Here is a 27,313-nt window from a genome sequence, read left to right as displayed (position 1 = left end):
CATCTCACAATGGATGATGAAGGCAAATGCAATATCTGCATCAATCGAAGGACAGATTGGAGGACTATCTAACTCTCCTTTTATTCACCATCTAAAATCATGGCCTATTGGCTGGCAAACTTCTTATGGGCTTAGAGTGGAATGTTCGGGATTCCATAATTGGAATTCAAATGATTACAAACAGAGAGGAAATCCTCCCCTCTTTGTTCCACTCTTTAACCTAATCTTAATACCAGGTGCTCACTTTACCTGGGGCATCTCCTGGTTTATCTGATGTTCCAGCAGCACTGGTCATGAGTGGATGTGCCTCTGTAGCACACTCTCTATCCTGCATCCAAATTGCCTAAAAAATCCGTTCCTTTAGATCCAGAATAGCAGATCCACTCATTACTTACTCAGTCTTTTCAACATAAAAATTGTCAGTACAAGACTTTCTCAGGTGTTCTGCTAAGAAAATGGGATGACTAGTTGCAATTTAGTTAACATTACTCGAAAATAATTCTATGCACATACCCTACTGACCCTCAATCAACAGTAACATGTCCATACAGTAGGGGATGCATATTAACACAGCCATTAACACTCAATGAATAATTATAGGGTGTACTTCAAGCTGAGAATGAAAGGAAAGAAAGAAAAGGACAAAAATAAAGCTGCAAAATGCAATACACGGAGGACAGAATGTTGAGTGATAGGACAGAAAAAAAAAACAGTAGAAGGTATGCTTAATAACGCAGAGGAGTAAATAATTAAAAATTTAATAACAGTAATATTAAATAATGCAATGATTCCACCATACAAGATGAATGGGAAATATGGCAAAAGGAAGTTCACAGGATATTTTAGGTATGACTTAAAATAAAATGCCCATGACTTGCTGAGCAAGGGTCCTCAACTAAAGTATGGAATACAGCTACCATCAAAAGAACCCAACAATTCTATATTAAAAAGGAGGTAGCAAAATAATTTAAATTTGTTAAATTTTCAGAATATAGTAGTTTCACATACATTTTCACATAAAATTCACAGCTCTGCTCATTTGCTTAGAAATCAATGAATCTAAACATATGGTGGGTAGCTCAGGGGAGGCACAAAAAGAGATGGAGAAAGAGAAATAACCTTTGGAGGGAATGATAAGCCCAGCCAATCTGGAGGACAGGGACTGTACTTTATTATCCTAGGATGAAAATCTATCATAGCCCTTTCCCCAATGGGGAAAAGATTCCAACTTTACAAAAGATATACAATGAGCACATGAAGAAGTACTCCACTCTGTTACTCACTAGGGAAGTGCAAATTAAAACCAAAATGAGACACCACCTCATATTCAACAAAATAGTCAAAACAAAAAAGTCTGAAAAGCCTGAATGTTGGTAAGGATAGAAGACAACCAGAACTTCATATTTACACAGAAATGGCAGATGTGCAGAATGGTACCATCTATTGGGGGGGGGAGGGTAGGGATTTGAAATATCCTGATAAAACTATGCCTGCCACATTGCCCAGCAATTGCATTTCTAGGTAAACCTGAGAGAAATGAAAGCATTTGTTCACAAAAAGCCCTGTACAAGAATGTTCATGATGACTTTGTAAATAATAGTGAAAAACAATCTGATGTCAACAAGCAGGAGAATTTATTTATACATTAACATTATACATTATCATTATACATCAACATTGTATTATATTCATCCAAGGGAATATTATTCTGCAATATAAGGACAACATGGATGAAATTAAAAAATTCTATGCTGAGTGAAAGGCAACACAAAAAAGTACATATTATATGATTCTATTACAGAAAATCCTAAAATAGTATACACTAACTGAAGGAGAATGAGACTGACTGGGAAGGGGCAGAGGGAACTTTTTGGGGTAATGGAAATACTTGTCTTGATATGCTTTCCTTAAAACATACATTTACCATCTGAACATTTTGGTATCTGCAAATTGTACCCCAGTTAAAAATCATAGAGGTTTGTTAAAGTAAAATGAGAATTTCGGCTGTGTAAATATTTTATAAAAATCTCATTCACCTAAAATTACAGCATCTGAAAAATTTTACCAGCAGTATATTCATAGTTGAAATTGTAAAGAAAGTAAGGAAAGGAGCTGCTATCCCTGGACAAAGTCTGACAAAGGAGAAGTTATCTGTTTGTTGGCAGTGTAGACATGATGAGCACACTGGCAGGAAGCAATAAGCATAGGGTTCATTGAGATTCTGTCCCCTATAGCCTATTTGGTCACAGTATGTGGACATCTTTTTCCAACCCCCAAATGTTTTATTTGCTAAATGTAGGATGGTTAATAGGAATTTTCTTTAAAAAAAGGAGAAGGAAGCAAAAGAAAGGAAAGGAAGAGGAGCAGGAAAAGGAGAAGGAGGCAGAGGAAAGGTAAGAGTTTAAAGTGAAAAAGGAAAAAAAAAAAAAAATTAAAGTGAAAAAGGAGCCAAAGAGCCCACCAGAGGATACAAATTGGGAAGATGATCCTGAGGAACAACAGTGTAACCTAACGAGGAACACTATTAAGTGAAATTGTTTGATGTAGGATATGTCTCTTCATTTTTCTCTTCCCTTTAATCTTTAGGAAAGTATCTATTACTCAGTAAATCATTGTTTCAATGAAATTCTGTCTGAAGGTTGCATTCAGAACCTCAGTCTTGTTCCAAGATGGAGATGGGTCAAGAGTGGGGACCACCAGAGATGGCTGTGGCCATTCCGGGTTCCCTTCAAGTTTTTGTAGAATTTGTGATAGATAGAAGACTGAGCTAGACTTGCAAATCAGATCTGAGAAATCCAAAAGGATCAGAGAAAAGTCATGAGCTAAATCTCTTAAGGTATAATATACTTTAATGTGTAGCCTCCCCCCAAAAGGAATCCTGACCCCCAAATTGCAAGAACCCCAAAAAGGATTAAATTGAATAAAGCCCCAACGGGATCTTGATGGACTACATTGGGAGTTCTCCAATGAGCTCACATTTTAAAGATTTGCACAAATTTAGAAAAGAAGAAAACACAGCCAAGAACAGTTATTAGTGATTTCAGCATGGCATTATAATGATGTTACAAGGGCCAAGGCTTATAATAAACTGGGCCTATAAAAATGCTAAATAAAGCCAAAAGAGGGGAAGGGGCACTTTAAAAGTTTTATAGTAAAAATAAGGAAAGAGACAGGATCATTTTTCAGCTTGGGCAAATAGAATAATGAGCTATAAAGGGAAAGAATGGCAATAATCGCTTAAGAGTTAACACTCACTGAATATTTCCTAAGTACCAGGTGCTAAGTTAAGCGTTTTATGATTACTATTTTATATGATGTTTATAACAGCCCTGGGAGACCAGTGAGTGATATCATGAGCCTTACTTTAAGCTCACAGAAACCAGAGGTTTACAGAGGGCAAGTGATTTTGTCTAGGTCACACAGCTAGCAGAGGATAGGGACAAAAGTCCAAATGCAGCATTCTGAGTCCAGAGTCTGTTCTCTTAGGCATCATGTGGTAATTTATCTTTCAAGTTTTCATTGTTGCTGTTATTACTAAAATCCTTGTTTACATCTAAATAGGGTAGAAATAATTTGGTTAAGAAGGGATCAAAAATCTAAAATTAGCAAAGAGATGATGTAGCTTTTCAAAATAAAATTAGCCTCCTGTTCCAGGTAAATTACAGCCTAGAAGAGACAGGAAATTTAGATAATCAATGAGTCAACCACTACTGAGATGGGAGAAAAGGGCCCAGAAGTTGGCTGTTTCCCTTTGACATTCAAACTAAATCATTCAAGCCCTCACCCTATATGGCTATTAGAAGGTCTGGCCTCTGGAAATAAGTTGGAGAATTTCCCCCACAGTGCCAATGCATGTCCTAAGGTTGGTCCCATCATCCTGTGGACCACTGATCCAGCTAACCCAGCCACCTCTGTCATTCTCTGCAAATGAATTCACATGATCCCCAAGCTTCCCCACCAAACTTAGTTCCCACAGGAACTGTCAATAGGAAGCCTCTCTTACTAAGCTATAGCGGTCAATCAACTGTACTAGAGACTTAAAGATACCATAAGGAAAATACTTTACATAAAAATAAATTTGAAACTCAGCACAGGAGTGTTTAGTGGTCATACCTCCATAGGGAATCATCCTACTTGGCCTTTCTACCCCAAAGCCAGGCCTGCTGCTCCCATTCCATGAGGACTAGCCTCCCTCATAGGGCTCTGTCCTGGAGCACTGGTTAAGAGGTTGAGCTCCAGAGTCACACTCTTTAGATAAGAATCCTAGCCCTGCCATTGAAACTTCAGGCCAGCTACTGCTAACCGCACTTTCTTCATATCTATGATGGGCTAATAATGTTTCTTATGGCATAGGGATGTTGTAAGGATTTTATGAGATTATTTATTTAAAGCATTTATATGGCATGCACATCTCGTAACAGTGTCATGAATAGAGTAAGCATCAGCAAATATTAATTATTTGTGTTATTTCTAGTTCTGAGAGATTCAGATCTCTACATCTATAGCTGTGCTATCCAGTATGTTAGTCAGGAGCCATGTAGGTACATATAGCTATGGAGCATTGAAATGTGGATAATCCAATAGGAGATAAAGTATAAAGCAAATACAATTTTCAATACATAGTTTAAAAAGTAATTTAAAATATCTTTTTTATGCTGATCGCATATTGAAATGACATTTTAGATATCTTGAGTTTAATAAGTAATATTATTACAATTAATTTCATTTGACCCATTTCTTTTTGCATTTTTTAGTATGTGTACTAGGAAACTAAAAATTACATATGACTCAGATTTGTGACTCGCCTTAGATTTCTATTGGACAGTGCTTGTCCAACTATGGTCCATGGAGCAACAGCATAGGCATCTCCTGGGAGCTTACTAGAACTGCAAGATCCCTACTCCACCCCAGACATACTGAATCACAATACAAATTTCAAAAGATCCCCAGATAATTTGCATGCTAATTAAAATCTGAGAAGCGGTATCCCACAAGAAAAATGAGTTCACCTACTACATTGTCTGTATGGAAGGGAGGGGAATCTCTTTTTATTTTGTTAAATGGAGAAGGTGAGGCCCTGGATGCTCTCTTTCAGACTTTGTGTACTGAAGACCCATGAAAATCCTCATCCCCCCACCTTCACCCACAGAACTCTATGTCTTCAGATTGCTTTGAGATAGATTAGATGAGTAAATTTGGACATAGAAGTGGAAGGAGAAAACAAATCAATTTTGAATAATTGCTCACAAAGGGAAAGAGGTTGGATTCCACTGTGTATTCAGTATGATAATAATTCCAGGCAAAACTCAAAAGCTTATTTTTAAATAGTAACCAAGAAGAAAGGAAATCATACTTCATTATGAAATTATTAGAGTTCATTAAGCATCCTTTATGATGAAAGACTATGAAAATTTGGCCCCTGGGGAAAAAGTTGAAGACTGGGGGTGTTTGGTATAGAAAGAAAAAATGTCAAGAATATAGTGTGGCTATCTTTAAATTTTTGAAGGGTTTTTATATGAAAAATATATTAATTTTATGCTGCTCCTAAGTGCAGAACTGGGGAAAATGGATGGAAATTAACAAGAAGCAAATGAATATATGAGAAGTCTATATAATAATTGGAACTTTACAGAGGACTGAATTAGTTACCACTAGCACACAATCTGAAACCACACTTGAGGATGCCTGAAGAAGCAGCCACTGTGTCAGAAAGGTATATGAACCAGACAACCAATCCAGCCCCTTTGTTGGTTTGTAAGCTCCTGCCTGCCAGATCTTACAAGTTTATATAGAGGTTTTAACTGGCTTCAGTCGTGTATATTGTCGAGAAAGTCTCAACACTGCATCACTATTTCAAGGCTGGGTCCTTGGGGCAGCTTCTGGGAGTGGGGAAGGCAAGCAAAACCCAAATTCCAAGCCCGAGGAATGGTGTGAGGAGCCTCCAATTACATGGGTCCAAATCACAGGTCAACCAGTGGTCACTTCTCTATGACCTTCCTCAACATTCTTTCAAATTATATTTACATTATGATTCTAATTTCTGTTAGTAAAGACAACAGAAATAGTTACAAGAACACTGCTAAGGTTATACTTTGACTTACAGCCTTAACCTGCATAAAGTAGTGAAGAGAAGATTAGCCTGGAACTAAGAGACAGACACTTATTTTTGGGCACTTAATAAATGTCTTGATACTATATTATGTGAACACAAGTAAGACAGTTTCCTTATCTTACCAACAGAAAAAGGTCTATTTCATTTTATTCCAATTAAAAAGAAACACTCTCAAAGATAAATGTGTATGTGGCTTCTTTAAAAAAAGGAGGTGGGTTTGGGGAAGGGGTGGATTGGGAAAAAAAAAAAAAGCTCCTTTATGAAGCCTTTTATCTGATATAAAAAGAAGAGCAAAACAGATTGAACTGTGACAACAGGATCTAAATTATACTATATAGAATGCTTTCCTCTGCTAAGGAGAAAATAAAAATCAGGAGAAAGTGTTCATAAACTGAGCTTCAGAGTTTTAAGAAGAGAGTAAGCAGACTGATGCTTGCCATACAGCATTATGTCTTTTAAGCATTAAGTCCATCTCAAACCATTTGGAAATGGAGTTAAAAACAAAACTCATCTTCATCTTTCTAACAGGTTACAGATTTTCAAGGATCTTTGACATAGTCCTATCACAATAGTTTTCTGCAGGGTCATAAAGAAAAGCCATGTGGCTTATATTAGAAATAAGAATAACCAGGAAACAGAATGCCATAAAATCCTAGCTAAAAACAATCTGAGTTAGCAAGTCATTAAAACTCTGATGTTAAAGCTGCAAACTCCACATTGAGCCCTGACATCTGAAGTTATTATCATTGGAAACAAGTTCTCATAGGAGCTAGGATCTCTCTGATTTCTGGAGCTCCTTTCCAGCCCCTGGAACTTGAATAGTAGTCAAATTTAGCAGGAAAGAAAATATTAGACTAGTGAGTACATAAATATGGGGGGAAATCAGTGCGAGTTAGAGAAGGTGCATGTTTTGTAAGCACATTAACAGTTAGAGCCAGAGTGCTGGGTGGAGAACTGGCCAAGGTGTTAGAAGTCTAAAGCCTACACTGATCAACTGTGAAAGCCCAGCAAGTTTCGGCTACTGCATTTCTCAATATGCATACTTGAGAATAAAAATATCAAGTGGTGTCAATCTTTCCTAACCTTCATCATTGATAAGAATAATCTATTTTAATACATATATTTTTTAAAAAGTTTTACAGGGATGCCTCGGTGGCTCAGCGGTTGAGCATCACCCTTTGGCTCGGGGCAAGATCCCGGAGTCCGGGGATCAAGTCCCATGTCGGGCTCTCTGCATGGAGCCTGTTTCTCCCTCTGCCTGTATCTCTACCTCTCTCGCTGTGTGTCTCTCCTGAATAAATAAATAGAATCTTGAAAAAAAAAAGTTTTACAAATTTCTAGGTCCACACTAAGCCCACTGGATGGAATTTCTAGGGGAGGAGCCCAGGAAGGAATACGTTTAACAAGTACCATAGATAATTCATATCATCAGGTTTGCTGATAATTACTGCTTACATAAAACTGAAATTTCCTCTCAGTTCCAAAATTCTGCTTCTTTTTTTATTTGTTTCAAATAGTAGTTTCTCATAACCTAAAGAGATAAATGTAGAAAGCTTCTATTTCATCAACAAGTAATTATAAAAGTTAGCTTAATGAAGCTGTCAGTCTTAAAAATGATAGATGTGGTTGCAAGCTTTACCCAGTCTGAGGAATATTAAAGGAGTCTGGCCAACCAGGGACATCTAGCCTATCTGACTAGCCAAAACCAAATTGAAGGTATAGAATTTAGGGGAAATAATGTATTTGTAGTGTCAATTCTATTTTGGTGAAAAGGAGACATTGGAGAAATAAGAAAAAGACTATTACATACAAATAAGTTTTCTTCTGAATGTAACTAATTTTTACACTTATATTTCCCACTGGCCTTTAATATACCTATGAGATAAGAATAAATACATTCTATTATCCCTACTTTATAAAGGGATAAATTGAAGCCCAAATTGGGTAACTCATCTGTCCCAAGGTTAAGTACCATCATCAATGGTATAGGCGGAATTAGAATTCTGTTCCCTTAATTCCCAGTTCAATATTTCTTTCCACATTATTTCATTTTACCAAAAAGTAATAACTATTATCTCCACTTTACATACATTTGAAAATTCCCATGATGAAATCTCCCCCTCCAAAAAAGGTTGTTACTTTGAGATTAATAGGAGGCAACTTATGGATACAAATCCTTCATTCTCTGGAGTAGAATTCCTAAAATATTAGCTCTACAGACTAACAATTTGGGCAGAATCATTTTAAATTTTACATCTCAAAAAATGCTGTGGGAGAAGCCAATCTGCTGCATATTTATTTCTCTATCCTTAACAAATTCTTCTCATAGCTTGTTGGATAAAGCTACACATCAATAGCCCGATACTTCTATGATATGTTTGATTCAGGGAAATAGAACATATTTCCCAAGACTGTGGGTGCTGTAGTTTTCATAACAGAGAGGTCATTTCCTAAATAAAAGTAGTTGATGCTTTTATTTTTTGACTATAATACTTTCCTTCTATGAATTAACATCACAAAGTAGGATATCAAAATGTAAGGTTGCTTTTTTTTTTTTTTATCTACGATAGTCACAGAGAGAGAGAGAGAGAGAGAGAAGTAGGAGAAGCAGAGACACAGGCAGAGGGAGAAGCAGGCTCCATGCACCAGGAGCCCGACGTGGGATTCGATCCCGGGTCTCCAGGATCACGCCCCGGGCCAAAGGCAGGCGCCAAACCGCTGCGCCACCCAGGGATCCCTGTAAGGTTGCTTTTGGATAATCAAAGATTTTGGAGGACGTAGGGTATTTTAATGGTTTCGTGTAGTGGAGACATAGCTGCTGATTATAATTGGAAAAGTGGCCTATCAGTCACTGTGTACAACTACTTTAGTTACATTTTAAATGAAAGGTATATAGTAACCAGTGTGCAAGTGTGTGTGTGCAGGCGTGTATGTGCATGCATGTATGTTGTTGCTGGGAGACAATTTCTCCATGGATTTGTCTTATTTCTGCATATCTTGTAATTAGAGACACTGATAGCTTTTGTTTCAGGCTACATTTTTCAAGGATGTTTTATATCAAATAGCCTTGGAAGAGAAGGATAATGTCACCCTCTGGGGCAAAGGTTTTACAGGGTTTTTGGTTTTGTGTGTGTGTGTGTGTGTGTGTGTGTGTGTGTGTGTGTGTTTCAGTCCTCTTATAAAAGATTGGGGTTTCTGAAGCTCGGTATGTCTCTCCTATCACAGAACTCACTTTGCATGTAGGCATGGCATGGTCCTGCTAATGTGTTGCACTGTGGGAACTGGGGCTCAAAAAACAAATACAGATCTGGCTACTGACATTGCTGTGGGTATCAAGCTGCCCTTCGCCTCTGATCCGGGATCTCATGTCTTCTGTCAGTATCTATGAAATGGTTGTAGGCTAAGATGTTAGTTTGCAAGGAGGATAACACATGGGATCCTTCATAGTTCTTGATATGCATGTATGTATGTCAGTTATTCACGTTTGAGCTTACAAATAGCTCTTCCCACAATGGCTTTGTGCAAATTTTTTTTTTTTAGATTTTATTTATTCATGAGAGACAGAGAGAGAGAGAGGCAGAGACACAAGCAGAGGGAGAAGCAAGCTCCATGCAGGGAGGCCGATGTGGGTCTTGATCCCAGGTCTCCAGGATCACACCCTGGGCCGAAGGGAGACACCCAAACCGCTGAGCCACCCAGGCATCCTGGCTTTGCACAATTCTTTTAGAACTATTTGTCTTTCTGCTCTCTCTGTGTGCTAAGAAATCCTGGAGAGTCATTTTATGACTGATCACTTCAATTAAGTAACTGAACAGCCCTGGGAAATTTTTTCAAAAATCAAAACTTTTGTCATGTGTTCTATTACACATTCCACAGTTCTCATATCTACCACTTTTTCTGTGCCAAAGTATTGCAAAGAATGCTTAAGGCATGGTCTATGGACATTTTGCATTGAGATCAATTGGTATGTTTTGAGTGGGATGCTGATGTACCCAATTCCCAAATTTCTAGTACAGTACCAAATCTATGAGTGGTCAGTTCTGAAAGCACTAAGAGAACTCAGAGTAGTGCTGGGTTCTCAATGACTGACTAAGCTCAAGTAGGTATTAAGTGCTAGGGAATTTAGAGAGTGATCCCTCACACACATGTTGTACTAGATGTGGGGCAGTAAAGTGTCCAGGCCAGTACCTGGGTCATGCTCTACTGGCTGCTCAGCTAAAACCCCTTCCAAGAGAGGACAGATCACATAATCCTATTACTAAAAGAGATTTTGCCATTGGGTCATATTCTAACTTTCTCATTTTATAGATGAGAAAGATGAAGTGTTTGCATTCCAACAGAACCTTTAAGTGGCATACTCCTCTCCTCTTCTAGGTTGTTTGCTTTTGAAACCTGCATTTTAAAAATGCTTTTTACACACACATAACAGAATACTCATTGCATTAAACCTACATGATTTGTTTTTATGTTTCTCTCTCCAAATTGGCTTTGCCTTCTTAATATTTAAGGTTGATTTGTTCATCCCTCAATCTCTACTATTTCACAGAGTGTCTAACCTATGGCAGGGCTTTGGTTAATATGTGAATGCACAGAAGAGCAAAGCCTTCAGCATCTGAAAAGGAGAAAAACAGCTTACTGAATACTTACTATGTATCAGGAACTGTGCTATAATTGTTTCTCCTTTAAACATAGATCATCTCATTTAGTCTTGACAAGTCTGTTGTTATCTCCATGTTACACATGAGAAAACTGGATGCTTAAAGAGGCTGCATGACTTGCCCAACATCACATGGCCAAGAAAGGGGGGGCTGGTGCTCAAATACAATAATCCCCACCTCAGAACTAAGTTTGTTCTTACTAAGTTAACTGGACCTCTGTACCCCTTTATATCATACCACATAATCCACATATTCATAAGGATTATCCTCTTGATTCATTTTGATAAACCCCAAGTATTATTTATTTCTCAGAGGAAGTGGGAGGGGTTTTGGCAGGCAGAGTAACGGCCACCCAAACATATCTAAATCTTACTGTCTACTACTTGTGAATATTAGGTTATTTGGCAAAGGGAGTTAGGGTCATGTGGAATTGAGATTCCTAATCAGTTGATCTTGAGATGTGAAGATTATCCCAGATTATCATGGCATACCCAATGTAATTACAAGGTAATTGAGGTAATGGAATTGTAATTCCATTATATAAATGGAAAAAGGAGGTATAAGAGTCATAGGCAGAAAGACATTTGAAGATGGTATGTTGCTGGCTTTGAAGATAGAGGAAGGAGTCATAAGCAAGAAATAGGAGAAGCCTCTTGAAGCTGGGAAAAGCAAAGAAAGGATTCTTCCTCACAGCCCCCAGAAGGAACACACACCTGCTTTTATGTTGATTTTAACCCATTGAAGCCCATTTTGGACTTCTGACCTTCAGCAATATAAAATAATCAATCTGTGTTGTCTGAAGTCACTAAATTTGTAGTAGTTTGCTACCACAACCATAGGAATAATAGAGAGGGGTAGATAATAGGAAATAATGCCTGAGCCAGAGATAGCGAGCTACCCCTCAAAGATTGGCATTTCCTTTTCAAAGCATATAGCTGTTGCTAGAAAGTGGCTGCTAAAAAAAAAAAAAAAAAAAAAAAAAAGAAAGAAAAAAAAGAAAGTGGCTGCTCAGCCAGACATCCCATTTTCCAAGGACCTCTCGTCCCCCTGTCCTCCTCTGCACTGAGAGAGGGATAATGCCTAGTCTCCTCTGGGGACTATAGAAGTATCTTCCTTCTGAGTCAGGATGTTTAAGTTCTAGGTCTGTGATTCTCATTTCTCTGCTGTCTAGATAATATGATGCTAGCTTATAACCACAAGGTGAAAACTCAAGCACAGAAAGATCAGCTAAGCTCATCTAAGGCCACCAAGTGTGGCTGCAATAGAATGAGTAGAATCGGAAATGGAGCAAGTCGAGGCTACAGAAGTAGGCAAGCCCCAGATCATACATGGCTCTGTGAGTGATGTTAAAGAAGTTTTAATTTAGAAAAAGTCACTGAAAAAAAAAACAAAAAAAAAAAAAGAAAAAGTCACTGAAGTCATTTTGCATGGGAATCATACACTCAGATAAGCTCTCCTATAAGGTTGCTTTGGCAGGAGGATGGAGAGGAAAAATAATAATAGCTAACAGTTATTAAATGCTTTCTGTATTCAGCTCTGTTCTAAGTGGTGTGTAAGTATGTGTGTATTAAACCCACCCTGTGTTCATTTGATGAGTCAGGAATTATTATTATTTCTACCTAACAGATGAAGAAACTGAAGGTAAAAGAATTAACTTGTCCAAGATTATACAACTTGCAAGTGACAAAGTAAGAATATGGCCAGAGGTAGTGGGTCTGCAGAGCCCATGCACTGAGCCACATCAAATACACTCCCGTCTATCTAGGAGGGGTAAGAGTAGGAGGGAAATCGGCCAGGAAACTATCATAACAGTTCATGTGAGAAATAATGCTAGAAGAGGAAAGAAATGAAATAAATAGAATAAACAAATAGTGTATATATATTTGGAAGTAGAATTCACAGGATGTGGTGCTAAGTTGAATGGGGGCAAAGAGGTGAATGACAGTAAAATATAGGATGTTTTACTGGATGTTACTCAGGTTTCTAGCATAAGCATTTTGCAGGAAGAAAGACAATTACCTAACTCTGGAACACTGGAAAAGGATCTGATATGGGATTGTGTAGGATAATGAAGAATCTGGGGAACACTGAATTTAAAATGGTATATATTATCTACATAGAACCAGCTGGGTCCAGTACCGAGCTCTGAATCTAAAAAGAATTAGGACACTTTGGACACATTTCTGACCAAAAGTAAGAAATAAAGTCTTAGAAAAACAGTTCTTAAAAGATTAAATGACTTGTGATTATATCTTCCACATGGAGACCCATGGAATGTTTGAATGAGAGGTAGCACCACAATCCAGCTGGTCTTCCAGCTTTTCCATTGATATGGGGATTGATTCTCTGTAGCCTCCCAGTATGTCTGAGGAAATGGCCAGAAGACACAAGGAGTAACGTAACCAATCTTAAGCACCCAGAGGCCTTACTAAGCAACTCCTCTCTTGAGGATAGAACCTGATGAGAAATTTACATGGAAAATGTTAAATACTAGGATTAGTTGAGGAGGAAACTGTGAAACTTTCCTGCAAGAAGAGTTGGACAATAAGCAGATGTTTCTTCTAGATCCTACTTGCCAGGGCATTCACATATTCAAGGAGGCTGGAGAAATAGATTTGGAAGGAGTAACTCTGCTTCAGAAATTGCACTGCCAAGAGGAACCTCATTACCTCTTGGCTTGGTGTTCATGAAAAATCTAATCCGGCTGACAAAATGAAGTTTAGTAAGACACTCAACTAAAGATTGTAAATGCACCAGTCTCAGCATGTTTTTCTAAATGCAATCTTCTACCCTGAAAAGGAGAATCTAACTGTTCATTAATGAAGTGCAGGTGTATGTGAACAATTGAAATAAAGGGAAACGTTGTTCCAAGGTGAAAAGAAATGCCTAAAACTGAATGGTAAGACTATATGCAGGGGGTTTATTCATTTGTTCAAAAAAATACCCATTGAGATCTTATTTGCCTTTGGCCAGGCAGTGTGCTAACTGCTGTGAAGTCTACCCTGGTTACTAAAACTGTTGCTGCTCTCAAAATTTATGCAAGATGAAAAAAAAAAAAAGAAGAAGAAGAAAAGACGAGCAGGGGGGAAGAAATAAAAAAAATTGGATGATGAGGAAGAGAAAATATATAAAAGAAGAGGAAGAAAAATGAGGTTGAGAGAGGAGACAAGGAAAAGGAAAGACAAAAAGAATTGTTCACAATCCCCGCCACACCAGGTTGGTACCAAGTCCCATCTAGATCAGTAGAGAAAATCCTTCAAAACAGTGTCTCTCATTCTTTCTTTTGACACATATTAATGGTTCTGCTATGCCTGAGTCCTCTAAAAAGGAGAGCCTTCTACGAGGATTCAGGTGTTAATACTTTACCTGGGGGGAACAGGTGAGGAGGCAGTGATGGGGAGACAGTAGGAGGACCAAAGCAAGGGAAACACGAAGAAATGCTATGTGATCTGTGACTGTCCTGGGTACCATTTTGCATTAGACCACATAGATATATAGCCTATATATAGAACCTATATATAGGTTCATGCATTTGGAAAACAATTTCTCTGGGAGGATTGCAAGAATACGCTGGAATGATATACAGATGCACTGGATATAGCCTGGCTCCCTCCTAAATCCTGTTTCCTTCTGGTGAAGTTTCACACCTTAAGGAGCTAAGTGTCCTCCACTTCCAGGTTCCAACACCTTAGCTCCTCAGTTACTCCTCAGGTAGCTCCTATTAGGAAAGTAGATCCACGGTGCTTAGAGAGCATCAACCAGGAGAAAGAAAGAAGGTGGAAAGGAATATGAGAAGGGGCAAAGCTTCAATTCAATGCAAGTATCCTTTCTGTGCCAGAGATGGTGCTGAGTGCTGGGGAAACAACAGGGAACAACAGATACGGCTCCTGAGATTGCGTAGTAGCCGCTTAGTGGTGCACAAACAAGCAATTGCATTGTAGTGAGATAAAGTGCTTTGACTACTGAGGACCGGAGACCCTCTGTAGTCTCTAAAGGTTCCCAGAGGAGTAATTTCTAAGAAGTAAGTGTTATCCAGGTGATAGGTTAGAGCCAGGGAGTAAGTTTGTGTTGGGGGAGGGGGTGCAGAGGGAGACTATAGGTCAGTGGTCATACAGAGACTGGCTCCTCAGGCCTAGAGAGTTAAAGAAAGTGTTCAGTATTATTGGAGCCCAGGGCATTGGACAGGGATAAAGAATGTAATAGTTTTAATCCCTACCATCTCATGGTCTGATTAAAGATTTTATTTATTTTATTTTATTTATTCATAGAGACACACAGAGAGAGAGAGGTAGAGAGGCAGAGACACAGGCAGAGGGAGAAGCAGGCTCCATGCAGGGAGCCCGACGTGGGACTTGATCCAGGGTCTCCAGGATCACGCCCTGGGCTGCAGGCGGCGCTAAACCGCTGCGCCACCGGGGCTACCCTCATGGTCTGATTATAAGGCCCAATACTATAGCCTAGAATTCAATCTGTCTACCTTAAATCCACAGCACTTACCTTTAGCTGCTCCTTGTTCATGTCACACTTCATTATTGGTTTTGTTCTATTTTCTACTATGACTTCCTACTTCTGTGCCTTTACTCCAATGGTTTGTTTACCTGGGACTCTGTCCCCTTCGTATAATCACCTGTCTAAACACCTGCCCTTCTTTTAAGTCTACGAAAAGTTTTCTTCTTCATGAACCTACTCTATATCCCAGTAGTTTAATCTCACCTTCCCTAAAATTTTCATTTTCTCCTAAGGTACTCAGGTCATTTCTGCACATATTCTTTGACTGTCTCATTTTCCCTCCTAGGCTATTGAAGAACAAAACTAAAACAGATGAAAGGGGCACCAGGGTGGCTCAGTCGGTTAAGCATCTGATTAGGCTCAGGTCATGATCTCAGGGTCCTGGGATGGAGCCCCATATCAGGCTCCCTGCTCAGCAGGGAGTCTGCTTCTCCCTCTCCCTCTGCCACTCCCCTCTGCTTGTGCTCTCTCTTGAATAAATGAATAAAATCTTTATAAAAATAACTAAAACAGATGGACATAAATAATTTGAAATCATTTGTGGCTTCTATAATCTCTTTTCTCTGGAGAACAAGAGGAATATATTTTGGAAATTATTCAGAAACCAACTACCTAATGTTATGGGCCAGGATCACTCAGTAAATGCACTGTTTGAGTCCAAGCAGACCGCCCTGGGCCAGTGACCCTCCGTGTTGTCTCCTTTGCATTCTTTTTCAATCTTTCCCCATGGACTATTTCCATCACTTTATGATCCTCAGATCTTCTATTTTATCTGATTCCATTCCAGGCCCTCTGGACCACCTGGGCTTGACAAGGAATGATGACATCCAAATAGCAGATCATTTTGGGTTTATTAACAGTAAAGCAATTTCTTTCTCTGCTCTGTCCATAAAGCAAAGGAATCCAACAAAGTTAACGTATTGGTCTCTCACAAAATGAGTTTTTCATTTTGAATTCCATACACATTTGCAATTTTCCATGTGATGGGCTGTGGCACTTGGAAATACAAATTAGGATCCCATGAATAGCCTTCAAGGGCTTTATAGCCTAACGGGTGACAAGGGCAATAATATCAATGGCTGGATATCAGGCAAAAAGGGATGTGTTGTTACAGGGGTTATGGGCTTAGTGCCACAGGATTAGCAAAGCTGAAATATCACTGGTGAAAGAATTGGAAAAATCCAGACACATCTAGTTCTAGGTTCTTGACAATCTTGCTCCTGCATGATGCCACATGTTTTGATTTCAGTAACACATGGTATTGAATTATCAATTCAGTTATGTGGATTTTGGGAAAAAAATACATTTTATGAAGAAGAACCTGTGTTCTCCCTCTTAAGGAGATCAAATTAAGCAGGATGTGTCATCTAAAAGGCTTCTTTTTCCACAAGTCATTTATTTTTCCCAGGAGTAGCATCTACTCAATGCTAGGCTTTCTCCTAAAATATCCCACCTCTATCATTTGTCCAGGGCAGCTCCCTCCCATTCCCATTCCAATCATATGAATTATACCTTGAGCTAAATAAATTAAGACATTTTTAATGTCAAGAACAGCTTAATAATTTAATGAGTGCTAAAGTAAGAACTCATCAATAGTTTTGCTAAGGATAGTAATTCAACAAACATTTGCCATATCACACCAAGATAAGTTTGTTATACTTGATTTAAAAAAAAAATCACTAAACTGAGATACATAAGTGATGAAACGGAACCAGTAGGAATTTCTAATCACGGTAACCTAATTGCCTTTAAATATTAGATAGATATTAGAATATCTAATATTCTTTTTCTAAACTTCTCTTAGCTTTCACACTTTTGGGGAGAATGTTTGGGGAGAATATTTGAAATACATATGTGTGTCCATGTGTATGTGTATACATATACTGACTTTCTCCTATACCCATAACTCCAATAATTGAGGGGATTCCCAAAGTGGAATGATTACAGGCCAACTGTCTTCTATCTTTTGGTCTCATGTGACCTGCCATCAACTAGCCTGCTGTTAATTAGCAAAGATAATTTCATCAAGGTATCAGTTTCTCTTAGCATAAAGCAAAAAAAAAAAAAAAATCCTACAAACCCATTTCTCCTCTGAAAGCCAACACTAAAGGAAGTTCTAAGAGCATTTTTTCCTTAAACTTTATTCTCACACCAAAATGAGCTTATTGACTTTAAAACCAATTTCTAAAGACAGGCCATCAAATTATGGTGGAATAGATATTTCCTTCAATTGCCCCTTAAGAAATCTGTTCATCTGTTCATCATGTAAATTACTTTATTTCATATCTCAAAATCTTCTTGGATAACCAGATAAGTTTGCAAGTAGGATATGAGCACTCCCAAGAATTCTCTTGGTATACTGATATTTATGCATTCTTTTATATAGCTAAGAATATGAGATTTCTTCTCTGCTTAAAAACCTGCAGTGGGGAAAGAAAGTCTGTACCCATATCTCAAAAGCCAAGTCTTACCTCCAGAATAGTACAAAAGGACTAGATTTCCAGTGTCACTGTCACTTCCCTATTCCCTGTGCTCCGCTCACACCAATTCATGTGCCACCACTGAACACAAATGTCTCTATTCCTTTCCATATGTCCCCTCTGCCCCCCCCCCACTTAGAACATTCTTTCCTAATGATCCTACAAACTCTCTTTAAACATTACCTCCTTTATGAAGATAACCCTCAGGAATCATTAAATGGTTTTAGTCATATTATACATATAACGATCACATTATTTATGACACTATCGCATAATTGTTAGTTTAATTATTGTTCCAATTAAAAAAACAAGAAGTAATGAGGGGCATCTTCATAATACAGCATCTAGTACATAGCCTAAAATATAGCTGGTACTTAATGAATTATTTTTTAAAAAGACTGATTTTCATCCAATTTTTACTAACCAAATCAATCTTTAAAAATAATACAATGAGGGATGCGTGAGTGGCTTAACAGTTAAGCGCCTGCCTTCAGTTCAGGGTATGATCCTGGAGTCCTGGGTTCGAGTCCCACATTGGGGTGCTTGCATGGAGCCTGCTTCTCCCTCTGCCTATGTCTCTGCCTCTCTCTGTCTCTCATGAATAAATAAATAAAATCTTTTTAAAAATCATACAATGAACTATAAGACAGGAACATCAATCATGTAACTTATCAAAATTCCATACAGGTAAAAATTAGAGCCTGCAATCCAAACATTTTAAGTCTCCATACACACTTCTTAGACAGAAAATACATTAAGTCTCCATATACTACTTAATCTTCCAGGACACATCTCTTATCTGACCATGTACTTCCTTATTGTCAACTCTGGGCCCAACATGATAAAGATGTAGGACTTTTAAGAACTACTTAATCTTACTGTAGTGGAGGAAGCAAGTAATGCATTTGACAACTCAAAGCTGAACTGTGTCCCATCCTTAGAAAAGTTGTGCCCATTTAATGCCAAATACTGAATCTCAAATACAAAAAAATTCAGGAAGTGTTCTTAACTGCAACTGCACCGATACCTTTCCCCAATGTTTTATTTAGTTTTTTTTTTTTTTGGGGGGGGGGGAGGTTTATATTTTCCTCACCATAAAAATACATTTTATCTCCATGTCATTTCACTCCATATTTGTTGATACTTCAGTCTCCAGGCCATGTTTTCATGAATGGAATATAACTATGTCCCAAATCTTTATTAGATTTTGAAGATGTCCTCTTTATTTCAAAGCTTCATCTCCTGAGAAACAATGCTTGAATGAGGCTGAGTGACTTTAATTTCATTTGAGAAAAGAGCAAGAAAAAAATGGTCTCACCAAACCAAACTTTTAGACCTCCAGGTAAGCATTACTCTTGCTGGTATTTCTGAATTATACAAGACAAGCCCAATTCTCTCTACAACAATAACTGGTGAACAAAATCATAAATATCCTTCTATATTTTCATTCCCAATTCTATTGGCTTGGCTACTATTATGGGTAATGCTTCTCATGTTGATTGTTACAGCACTATTTTTTTGGCTGTATTTAAAACATCACATGAACACTAAACAAAAGAACTACGTAAATATGCCATAAATATTATGCCATTTTTATAACCACCATGAATTGAGGTCAAATGGGGAATGGGACATCACTAAAAATAAGACGCTAACAGAACTGTGTCATAGTCAGAATTCCTACCTCAGCATCCAGCCCACGCAAGAGACTTAGAGGCACTTGGGAGAGAATTAGCTATCCTTTTAGTTTTTCCCCCACCCCTGTATTCTGGAATTTACATTCTATTTCATACTATTGAATGAGAGATCCATGGAAATTGGTCTTGGTTGGGGGGTTTGTTTTGGTTTTGGTTTTGGTTCACTAGGGGTGGTGGTAGTTTTTTACTCAGGGTTGTGTTTCTCTAAGATCAGGTTCTTAAAATACAGAGCAGCTAACTCACAGTGGATGGTGGGATTTTGTAGAGAAGAAAAATCAAGCAATTTCAGTTTGGAGATTGTAAACAAAGTATCCTAGAGTCTAAGGAAAAATTAACCTGTGGGAAAGTCAATTGTCATTGAGAAAAGAGTTTCCAGAATCAATGCTATTAAAATTTCTTCTCCCTCTACAATCTAATATTTAAAAAAATAAAAGCCAATGTTCACAAAAACTGAAATGCAAAAACTGTCACCAATGCTAGCCTTTATTACTGCATTAACAGAAAATGTTAGAAATATTTAAATTTGACCTCTTTAATTGAGCAAACACACTCACTGGTCCCTTACAATAGCAATTCAATTGTTCTCTTATGTTTAACTTGAGCCAAGAAGAAATTCTCATGTTGCCAGATATGTCAAGGTATATCTATACATGATAACAGTAGGAAATTAAGGCATTTATAAGAAAGGAAAGTAATAGATAAATAAAATATATTAAAAATGTTGATTTATTCATGAGAGACACAGAGAGAGAGAGAGAGACAGAGACAGAGACACAGGCAGAGGGAGAAGCAGGCTCCACACAGGGAGCACGACATGGGACTTGATCCCGGGACTCCAGGACCACGCCCTGGGCAGGCAGTAAACCACTGAGCCACCCAGGGATCCCCTAGATCAACAATTTTTATTGTTCACTTTCATATAAGACCAAAATAAAACCTTTGTTAATGACTACCAAGGTAAATAGTAAGCTACACTATGTCCTCAATGCATTTGCTAACCTCTGAAAACCCTAGTACTATAGAAAACAGTAAAAGGGAAGAAAGAGGTAGAATAAACAAATTATCAAGGTCTGAAAGAATAATATAGAGTTCTTTATCTAAATTTTGTTCTCCAAAGTCAGAGAACTAAGCATAATCATGTTCTACCCTAGAACAGAAAGTGTAAGTTGCCAGTTTCCAGTGGTGACATTAGATAAGGAAGAAAATGTAATTATTTTTTAAATAACTCCAACTCTGTAAATGAGACACTGTAACTTTAGTTGTTGAAGCAAACACTAAGGATTCTGTAAAGATAATCCCTCTATGAGTGAGAGGGTGAATTATCCAAGGTTAGGGTCAGAGATACCTCCGGAATATTGAAAGGCCATGTGCCCCCCCCCCCCCCCCGCCCAAATGTACTTGGTATGAAAAGCTTTATAGGGTAAAACACATGCATTTCCATACCAAGAAAGCTTTCATCTTGCTTTTATACCAAATTCTACAGTAGAGGATTTATGTGCAGACTCAAGAAAACATTCCCACTTTGACTACTTCTGCAGAGGGCACTGTTCTGTCTTCTAATGTGACTGGAACAGGCCACACATTCTTCTAGAGTAGAAGCGGTATTGCTCACTTTTGGCTTTCAATCAACTGACTTAAATTAATCTGGGCCAGGTTTTCAGTCCCTATCTGTCATCAATGTCTTAAATTCTGGAACAAATGGACTACTTGCCTATCAGAGAGCCTAATGTGGAAAAAGTTGTTTTTCCTACTCCTCTACCTCTTTTCTCTACTTCTTTTCACATTATTTAAAACTTGCCAGTAAAACAGTAGATCCTTGACATTTGAAGGTGGTTATGTCAGTAGAAATTCCTACATTCACAAACACAAACAACTCTCTTGAGAGAAACAAACAAAAAAGAATGCTACTAGTTTATGAGGAGTTGACTCACTCTAGCCTAACAGCCTCTCTCAGCTTATAGCATTTATTCTTGCTACAGCGTTTAGTTATATTTTCTCTTTTAATTTTTACAATGATCTATTGAGTCTGAAGTTATTATTATTGCTATCATTTTTTAAATATCCCCAATTATTGCAAGAAGCAGAACTTAGGACTGGTTTGCAAATTCTCAATAAATCAAATATTAAATCTGTGAGTGCTGAGGGCCCATTACATCAAGAAGAACATGAGGAGATGGTGTTGGAGGTGATTTGCCCTCCAACAACAGCACCATCTGTCCCCAGAACAGGACGCCTACCTTCCTTGGTCTTCTGTATGGTGGACGCTGGTATGCTCTGGGCACAGTATACGTCTCGGGTCTGGATCCCGCCTCCACAAACGGGTCCTGTCACATGCCAGCGGGGGTCCTGCTGCTCCAGGAGAAGAGAGACTTGGCATTCTTTCCATTCAGAGGTCCTCCAGGAATACCTGTTAGATTTGATTTATTTTAAAGAATAAGTAAGGAAAATATAAGATTCTAAAGAAAATATAAGTCATGACATTAAATGTATGTAATAATCTCTCTTTCTAGGGCCAAATCTTCACCTATGGATAAGGAAGTCTACTGGCTTTGAACACTAAATCCCTTTTATTTCCTAGGGGAAAAAAAAGAAATCACAGCAGCCTCTCATGATAGCAGTACGGGATGAGAGGAGTACAAAAAGGAAATATGGATAAATAGGGTTTGTGTCTCAGCCCTGAAGCCATAAGAGAGTGAAGAATCAGAAGAAGAAGGTGGAAACCAGATGAACTTGTTCCCTACCAGCTGAACTTGTCATGGCCTATCACTTCACAGACATCTGGAGAACTAAGTGAAAGTCAGCCTTTTGAAGTTAGTAGCGTGTGAATGTGTGAAGTTGGGGATATATGATTTTAAACAGAGATGACCAACTTTTAAACCTCCTTGATATAGTAAAGTATTTCCACTTGACCCCAATGGGATAAAGATGTACATGTTAAAAATGAGTTGACAATGTGGCACTATATATAACAGATGGGTACTTAAAAAAAAAAAGATTGTATTTATTTATTTATGAGAGACACATAGAAAGAGGCAGAGACATAGGCAGAGGGAGAAGCAGGCTCCATGTAGGGAGCCCGATGTAGAACTCAATCCCAGATCCCCAGATAACGCCCTGAGCCAAAGGCAGATGCTCAGTCGCTGAGCCACCCAGGCATCCCTGGATGGGTGCTTTTTTATATACATAGACATGCTGTTATTTAAACTGACTTAGGAATATAGCTTCCTGGTTTATAATGGGTTAAGATACATATTAATAGACACACACATATACAAATAAGGGGAGAAAACATAACAGAATTTGTATATAACTTGCGGAAAACAAAACAACTATAACAACACTGTGCTCAGACCTGGAGAATTATTTCAGACAGAATTTCCTTTTGGGGGTTATTACAACATTCTTCAAGCCCACAGCATAAATAGAACCCTACAGCATTCACATAAATACCAATAGTCTCATTAACTTCTAGAACAATAAACAAAAGCTAAGAACATTCTCATAACTGCTGTCCCATTTCAGATCTGGGGAAAAATATCTCAGCTTTGTGACTGCTTAAAATAATAAAAAAAAAAAAAAACAGCAATAAAAATAAGTGTGTGCCACCAAAATCCTTGCCTTACAGAAACTAGCATAAAATCAAGTCACAGACATCAAAGTAAGAAAGCAAATCTCTAACAAACTTAATAGTGATCAAACTCCTTCACAATACATGTCATCACTCTAAAAAAGCTTGAGATTTGACAATCATATGTCTTATAAAAAGTCCACTGTAGAAAAAGGCTTTGGACAATCCCATGGTATTTGTTGTAACACAACTGTTCTCCCTCTGCCTCCCTACTTCATTTTCACATGGTTTTCCAAGGCTGGAAAATTAGTTAGTAGGCTGGGCAAGACTTTGGAGTGCAGAGTGCAGGTCCTGCTTAATGCAGGCAATACAGACAATAATGTTTCCAATTCCTGGGTGTGAGAGACCAAGAAAAGTATGGTTCTTCCCAAAGGCAGGCCTTCTCCAGAGGTGAAGTTCTGAAACCTCTTCGCCCCACTCAAAGTTCTCACACTGTTCTCCATGGTCACTCAAGCAGAAGGCTTGTCCCTCATGTATCTGAGTCTCAGGGCATGTGACTCTGTATTCTAGGGCAAAGTGCAATGAGGAGGTAAGGATTTGTTGGGGTGGATGGTTACCAAGGTCTCACTTCAGACCCTTTTCCTCCATAGGTTCTCTAGCAGAAGAGCTCCCTGGCCATTAAGCAGGGAGTCAAATATAGGAACTATGTAGGCATCTCCTAGGATATAATTAGCAAATAAGGTAGGCAAAAAAGGGAATGGTGTGGTATAGACAACAGGCATGATTTACAGCTCAACTGACCTATGCCCTGCCATGTATTAGGCACATGTGACTGTGGCCCAGTTCTGTTTTCTCTTCTGTAAAACGGGTATAATAATACCAAATGATGAACATGGCATATAATAAATGTTCAATAAATGCTAAATCCCTTCCTGCTTACATCCTACTACAGGTACCTTTTGCTCCTTGCTTCCACAGAAAACACACACACACACACACACACACACAAATTAATGTGTTATGTATGAGGAGTTCATTGATTTCATCAAGTCCTAATAATAGAGATCCAGGAATACAATGGCCTAACTTCCAGCAACCAAAGTTCAGCAAACATAGAGTTCAGAAGTACAGCAAGTCAAAGCAATTTGTTTGCTTGTTTGAAAGGACCAGGCCACACAGCTTTTTCAATTAATTTATCATGACCCTCTAAGAATTAGCAATGGAAGAATTTTAGAAGTTGTTATAGAGAAAAATGAAAAGTCTAATGACTATGTACTTTATATAAAGTAACAAAAACCCTGTCAGTAGCTCATTAACCAACAACACCCAAATTCCATTCACTGGCAAACAAATTCTCTAAAGAACTAGAAGGCATTTATCACATCTCTGTTGTTGACCTCATCAGAGAAAACACCAGTCCAACAAGTGGCAGAGGGAAAACACACACCAGGAAGGGACTTCTGTATTCCTTTTTAAAATGCCTGTCTTTCACCATCTTGCCTCATCCTCTTTTTTTGTTTCAAAGCACTATCTATGTTTAGTCACAAATCACCCCGCAATGATGAAAAGTGCACATCCTGAACTCCATCAACCTGGGAAAGTGTCTCCAGGAACTGACAAAAGGAGAAAACAAAGGGGTCCTCTTGACTAACTGGTACTCATTCTCCTTTAGAAGTTGTTACAGCTGGAGGCCCCCAGACAACTTGCCTTCCTGACTGCCTGGGACATTCTCTTCAAAGGCGAAGTTCCTGTCAAAAACCAGGCCTTTTCTATCCTCTCTCCCCCACCTCTGATGCCTTTTAACATACCCTCATTTTGTCCTTCTAGTTAGAAGGGAAATGTGGAAATCTCAAAGGCCAGAGTCCTACCTCCTGTGGGTATACAGCACTTTGAAATTTATTGTGGAAATGCTTCAAGTAGAGTTAAGAGGGCCACGGAATGAAAAACAGTAGTCCATCCTCATCCTACATCCTGAAATGTGTAGGATCCATTCGCTTTTTTCAAACTTCTGGCTGACCACAATGGCTAAGGTATTAATTTACTTGAGCTCCTTGAGTCTCATGACATATCCTTCAAGTGACAATAACAACTAATACTTTCTACATGCCTACTCTGTGCCAGGCAGTGCAATAACAAATTTAGGTGGGTTACTTCATGAAATCATCCCAACAACCCTATGAGGAAGATACTCTTTCCCCTTTTACAGATGGGGTAATTGGAATAAAAAAGAAATAATTCTTCCAAGGTCATATAAGTAATTGAAAGAGTAATGTTTAAAGTCAGATTTATCTGACTCCAAAGCACATCTTTTTAGTGAAAATGACAGGAAGACTAAAATTGTGAATGACAAACCAAAGAAACGTGGTCAAAGGATTTAGAAAATAGGTTCAGTTGGGACTAGGTAGCTACCTATCCAGCCATTATGAGGACAAGCAAATGTTGGTCATGGCCTGAGGAAGTGTGTTCTGGACTGAAGCAAAACCAAACCAAACAAAAACAAACAAAAAAACTCCCTTTGTTATTTGGCACTGCCAAATTTTTATTTTATTGTCTCAAATTTTATTTTTTTATTTTATAAAAAATATTTTTTATTTTATTTCTTTGTCTCAAATGAAAAATGCATTTTGAGAATATTTTACAGCCCACTTATAATTAGAGCACTGTGGTCACATTGGGTTAAACTTTAGTACTTTCAGGATATAACTGTGAATTAAAAAAAGAAATAATATATAAGCCAAATAAAACAGTCTCTAACTATAAAAATTAAAATTCCCACTAAAAATTACAGAAGACAACTTTTTAAAAAGGCTTGAAATCAAATTCTTCACACTGTTCCGTGGTGATTCTGAATCTTAGGTAAACTTGTTATGATCCATTCATGTGAAAACTCCCATATTCCCACTATTAGTGAAAGAGCAAACTGCCAGCCACTCTGGGACCCCCAACCTCGGAGAAGGGAAATGCTGATAACTCAATACTGAATGCACAGGGAAAATAACTCATGCAAGGGCATTTTATTTAACATACAGATACGTAAGAGAGACTGAAAGCAGGGGAAGAGCTAAAAAACAAGACTCCCTAGGAAAAATAGCCTGCCCAACTAGTAAGTGAGTCACGTATGCAACCACACATTCACTCATCCTTTCTTTCATTAAGTAAATCCTGAGCTCCAGCTATGTGCCAGGAAAGATTTCAGACAACAGAAATGCAAAGCAGTGAGCAAGACAAAGCTCCTGACCTTGAGAAGATTGCCTTCTAGTGGGGAAGAGAGACAGAAGTGCCTCACACATAACATGGCAGCAGACACTGCAGAGAAGAAAGAGATGGACCAGGAGAGCTATTTCAGTGCCATGACCAGGGAAGTCTTCAGAATCCTGAAGAACATGAGGGAATGAGCACAGTGAATAAGTGGGCAGGACCATTCTAGGCAGAGAGGAGGGCATACCTGAAGTTCCCAGGGAGGAAGAGTGCATGCACTTTCTAGGACATCAGTGTGGCTGGGCCAGGTAGGTCAGGATAAGAGGGAAAGGAAATGAGGAATGGTCAGGAGCCAGGCTATAAACACCTCTGTAGGCCAGAGTTAGGAGTATGAGTGTCACTCCAAATGTGCTGGGAAATCACTGCAAAGTTTTGAGAAAGACAGTAATATGATGTGATTTAAATTTTTAAAGGATCATCCTGGCTACTGAGTGAAGAAAAGGCAATGAGGGATGTAAAGAAGGAAGACAAATTTGAAGGTCTTTGGTCATTTAGGAGGGACAATAGTGGCTTTAACTGGGCTGATCATAGCGAATGTGGTGAGAAGTGACCAGCTTAGGATATACTGGGAGGCAGAGACAGCTTCTAATGGATTTGATATGGATGAGAGAGAAAGGGAGAAATGAAGAATGATTCCAAATTGTTTTTCCCAAGCATTAGCACCACAATTTTTTGGCATTGAATTCTTAAATGAGGCAGGCCAGAAAAGGGGACAATAACCCAATTATCAGGGCAATCATGGATTGTAACTCTAAACTTCAGTTTTTCTTCATTAACCTTCTAGAATTTGCTTTCTAAATCTGCCTGAAACTCATGCCTGAAACTTAGGGTCCGGTCTCCTCATGTGTTCCCTATAATGTACGTCTCCTCTTAGGAAATGGTCAACAAATGTATCCACATGATACATACTAAAAGTTGGGTGTGTACTTGTGATGAGCACCAGGTGATGTATGGAATTGCTGAATCACTATATTGTGCACCTGAAACTAACTGTAATGTTAACTATAGTGGAATAAATAAGTTATAAAAAA

At 38.4% G+C, this 27,313-nt stretch overlaps 1 protein-coding gene across 1 annotated transcript in view; it reads right to left on the bottom strand.

The window, feature by feature from the left end:
- Positions 1 to 27,313, bottom strand: part of THSD7B (thrombospondin type 1 domain containing 7B) — a 726,789-nt gene that overhangs the window by 510,341 nt on the left and 189,135 nt on the right. Inside the window, exon 4 of the mRNA XM_077861538.1 lies at positions 21,694 to 21,863. Coding sequence (XP_077717664.1) covers positions 21,694 to 21,863 — 170 coding nt within the window. The remainder of the gene's footprint in view (positions 1 to 21,693; positions 21,864 to 27,313) is intronic.

Source organism: Canis aureus, chromosome 20, assembly GCF_053574225.1.
Source record: "Canis aureus isolate CA01 chromosome 20, VMU_Caureus_v.1.0, whole genome shotgun sequence".
Classification (NCBI taxonomy): Eukaryota; Metazoa; Chordata; class Mammalia; order Carnivora; family Canidae; genus Canis; species Canis aureus.
The sequence above is the reverse complement of the archived record's forward strand: the minus strand, read 5'-3'. Positions and strand labels throughout refer to the sequence as shown.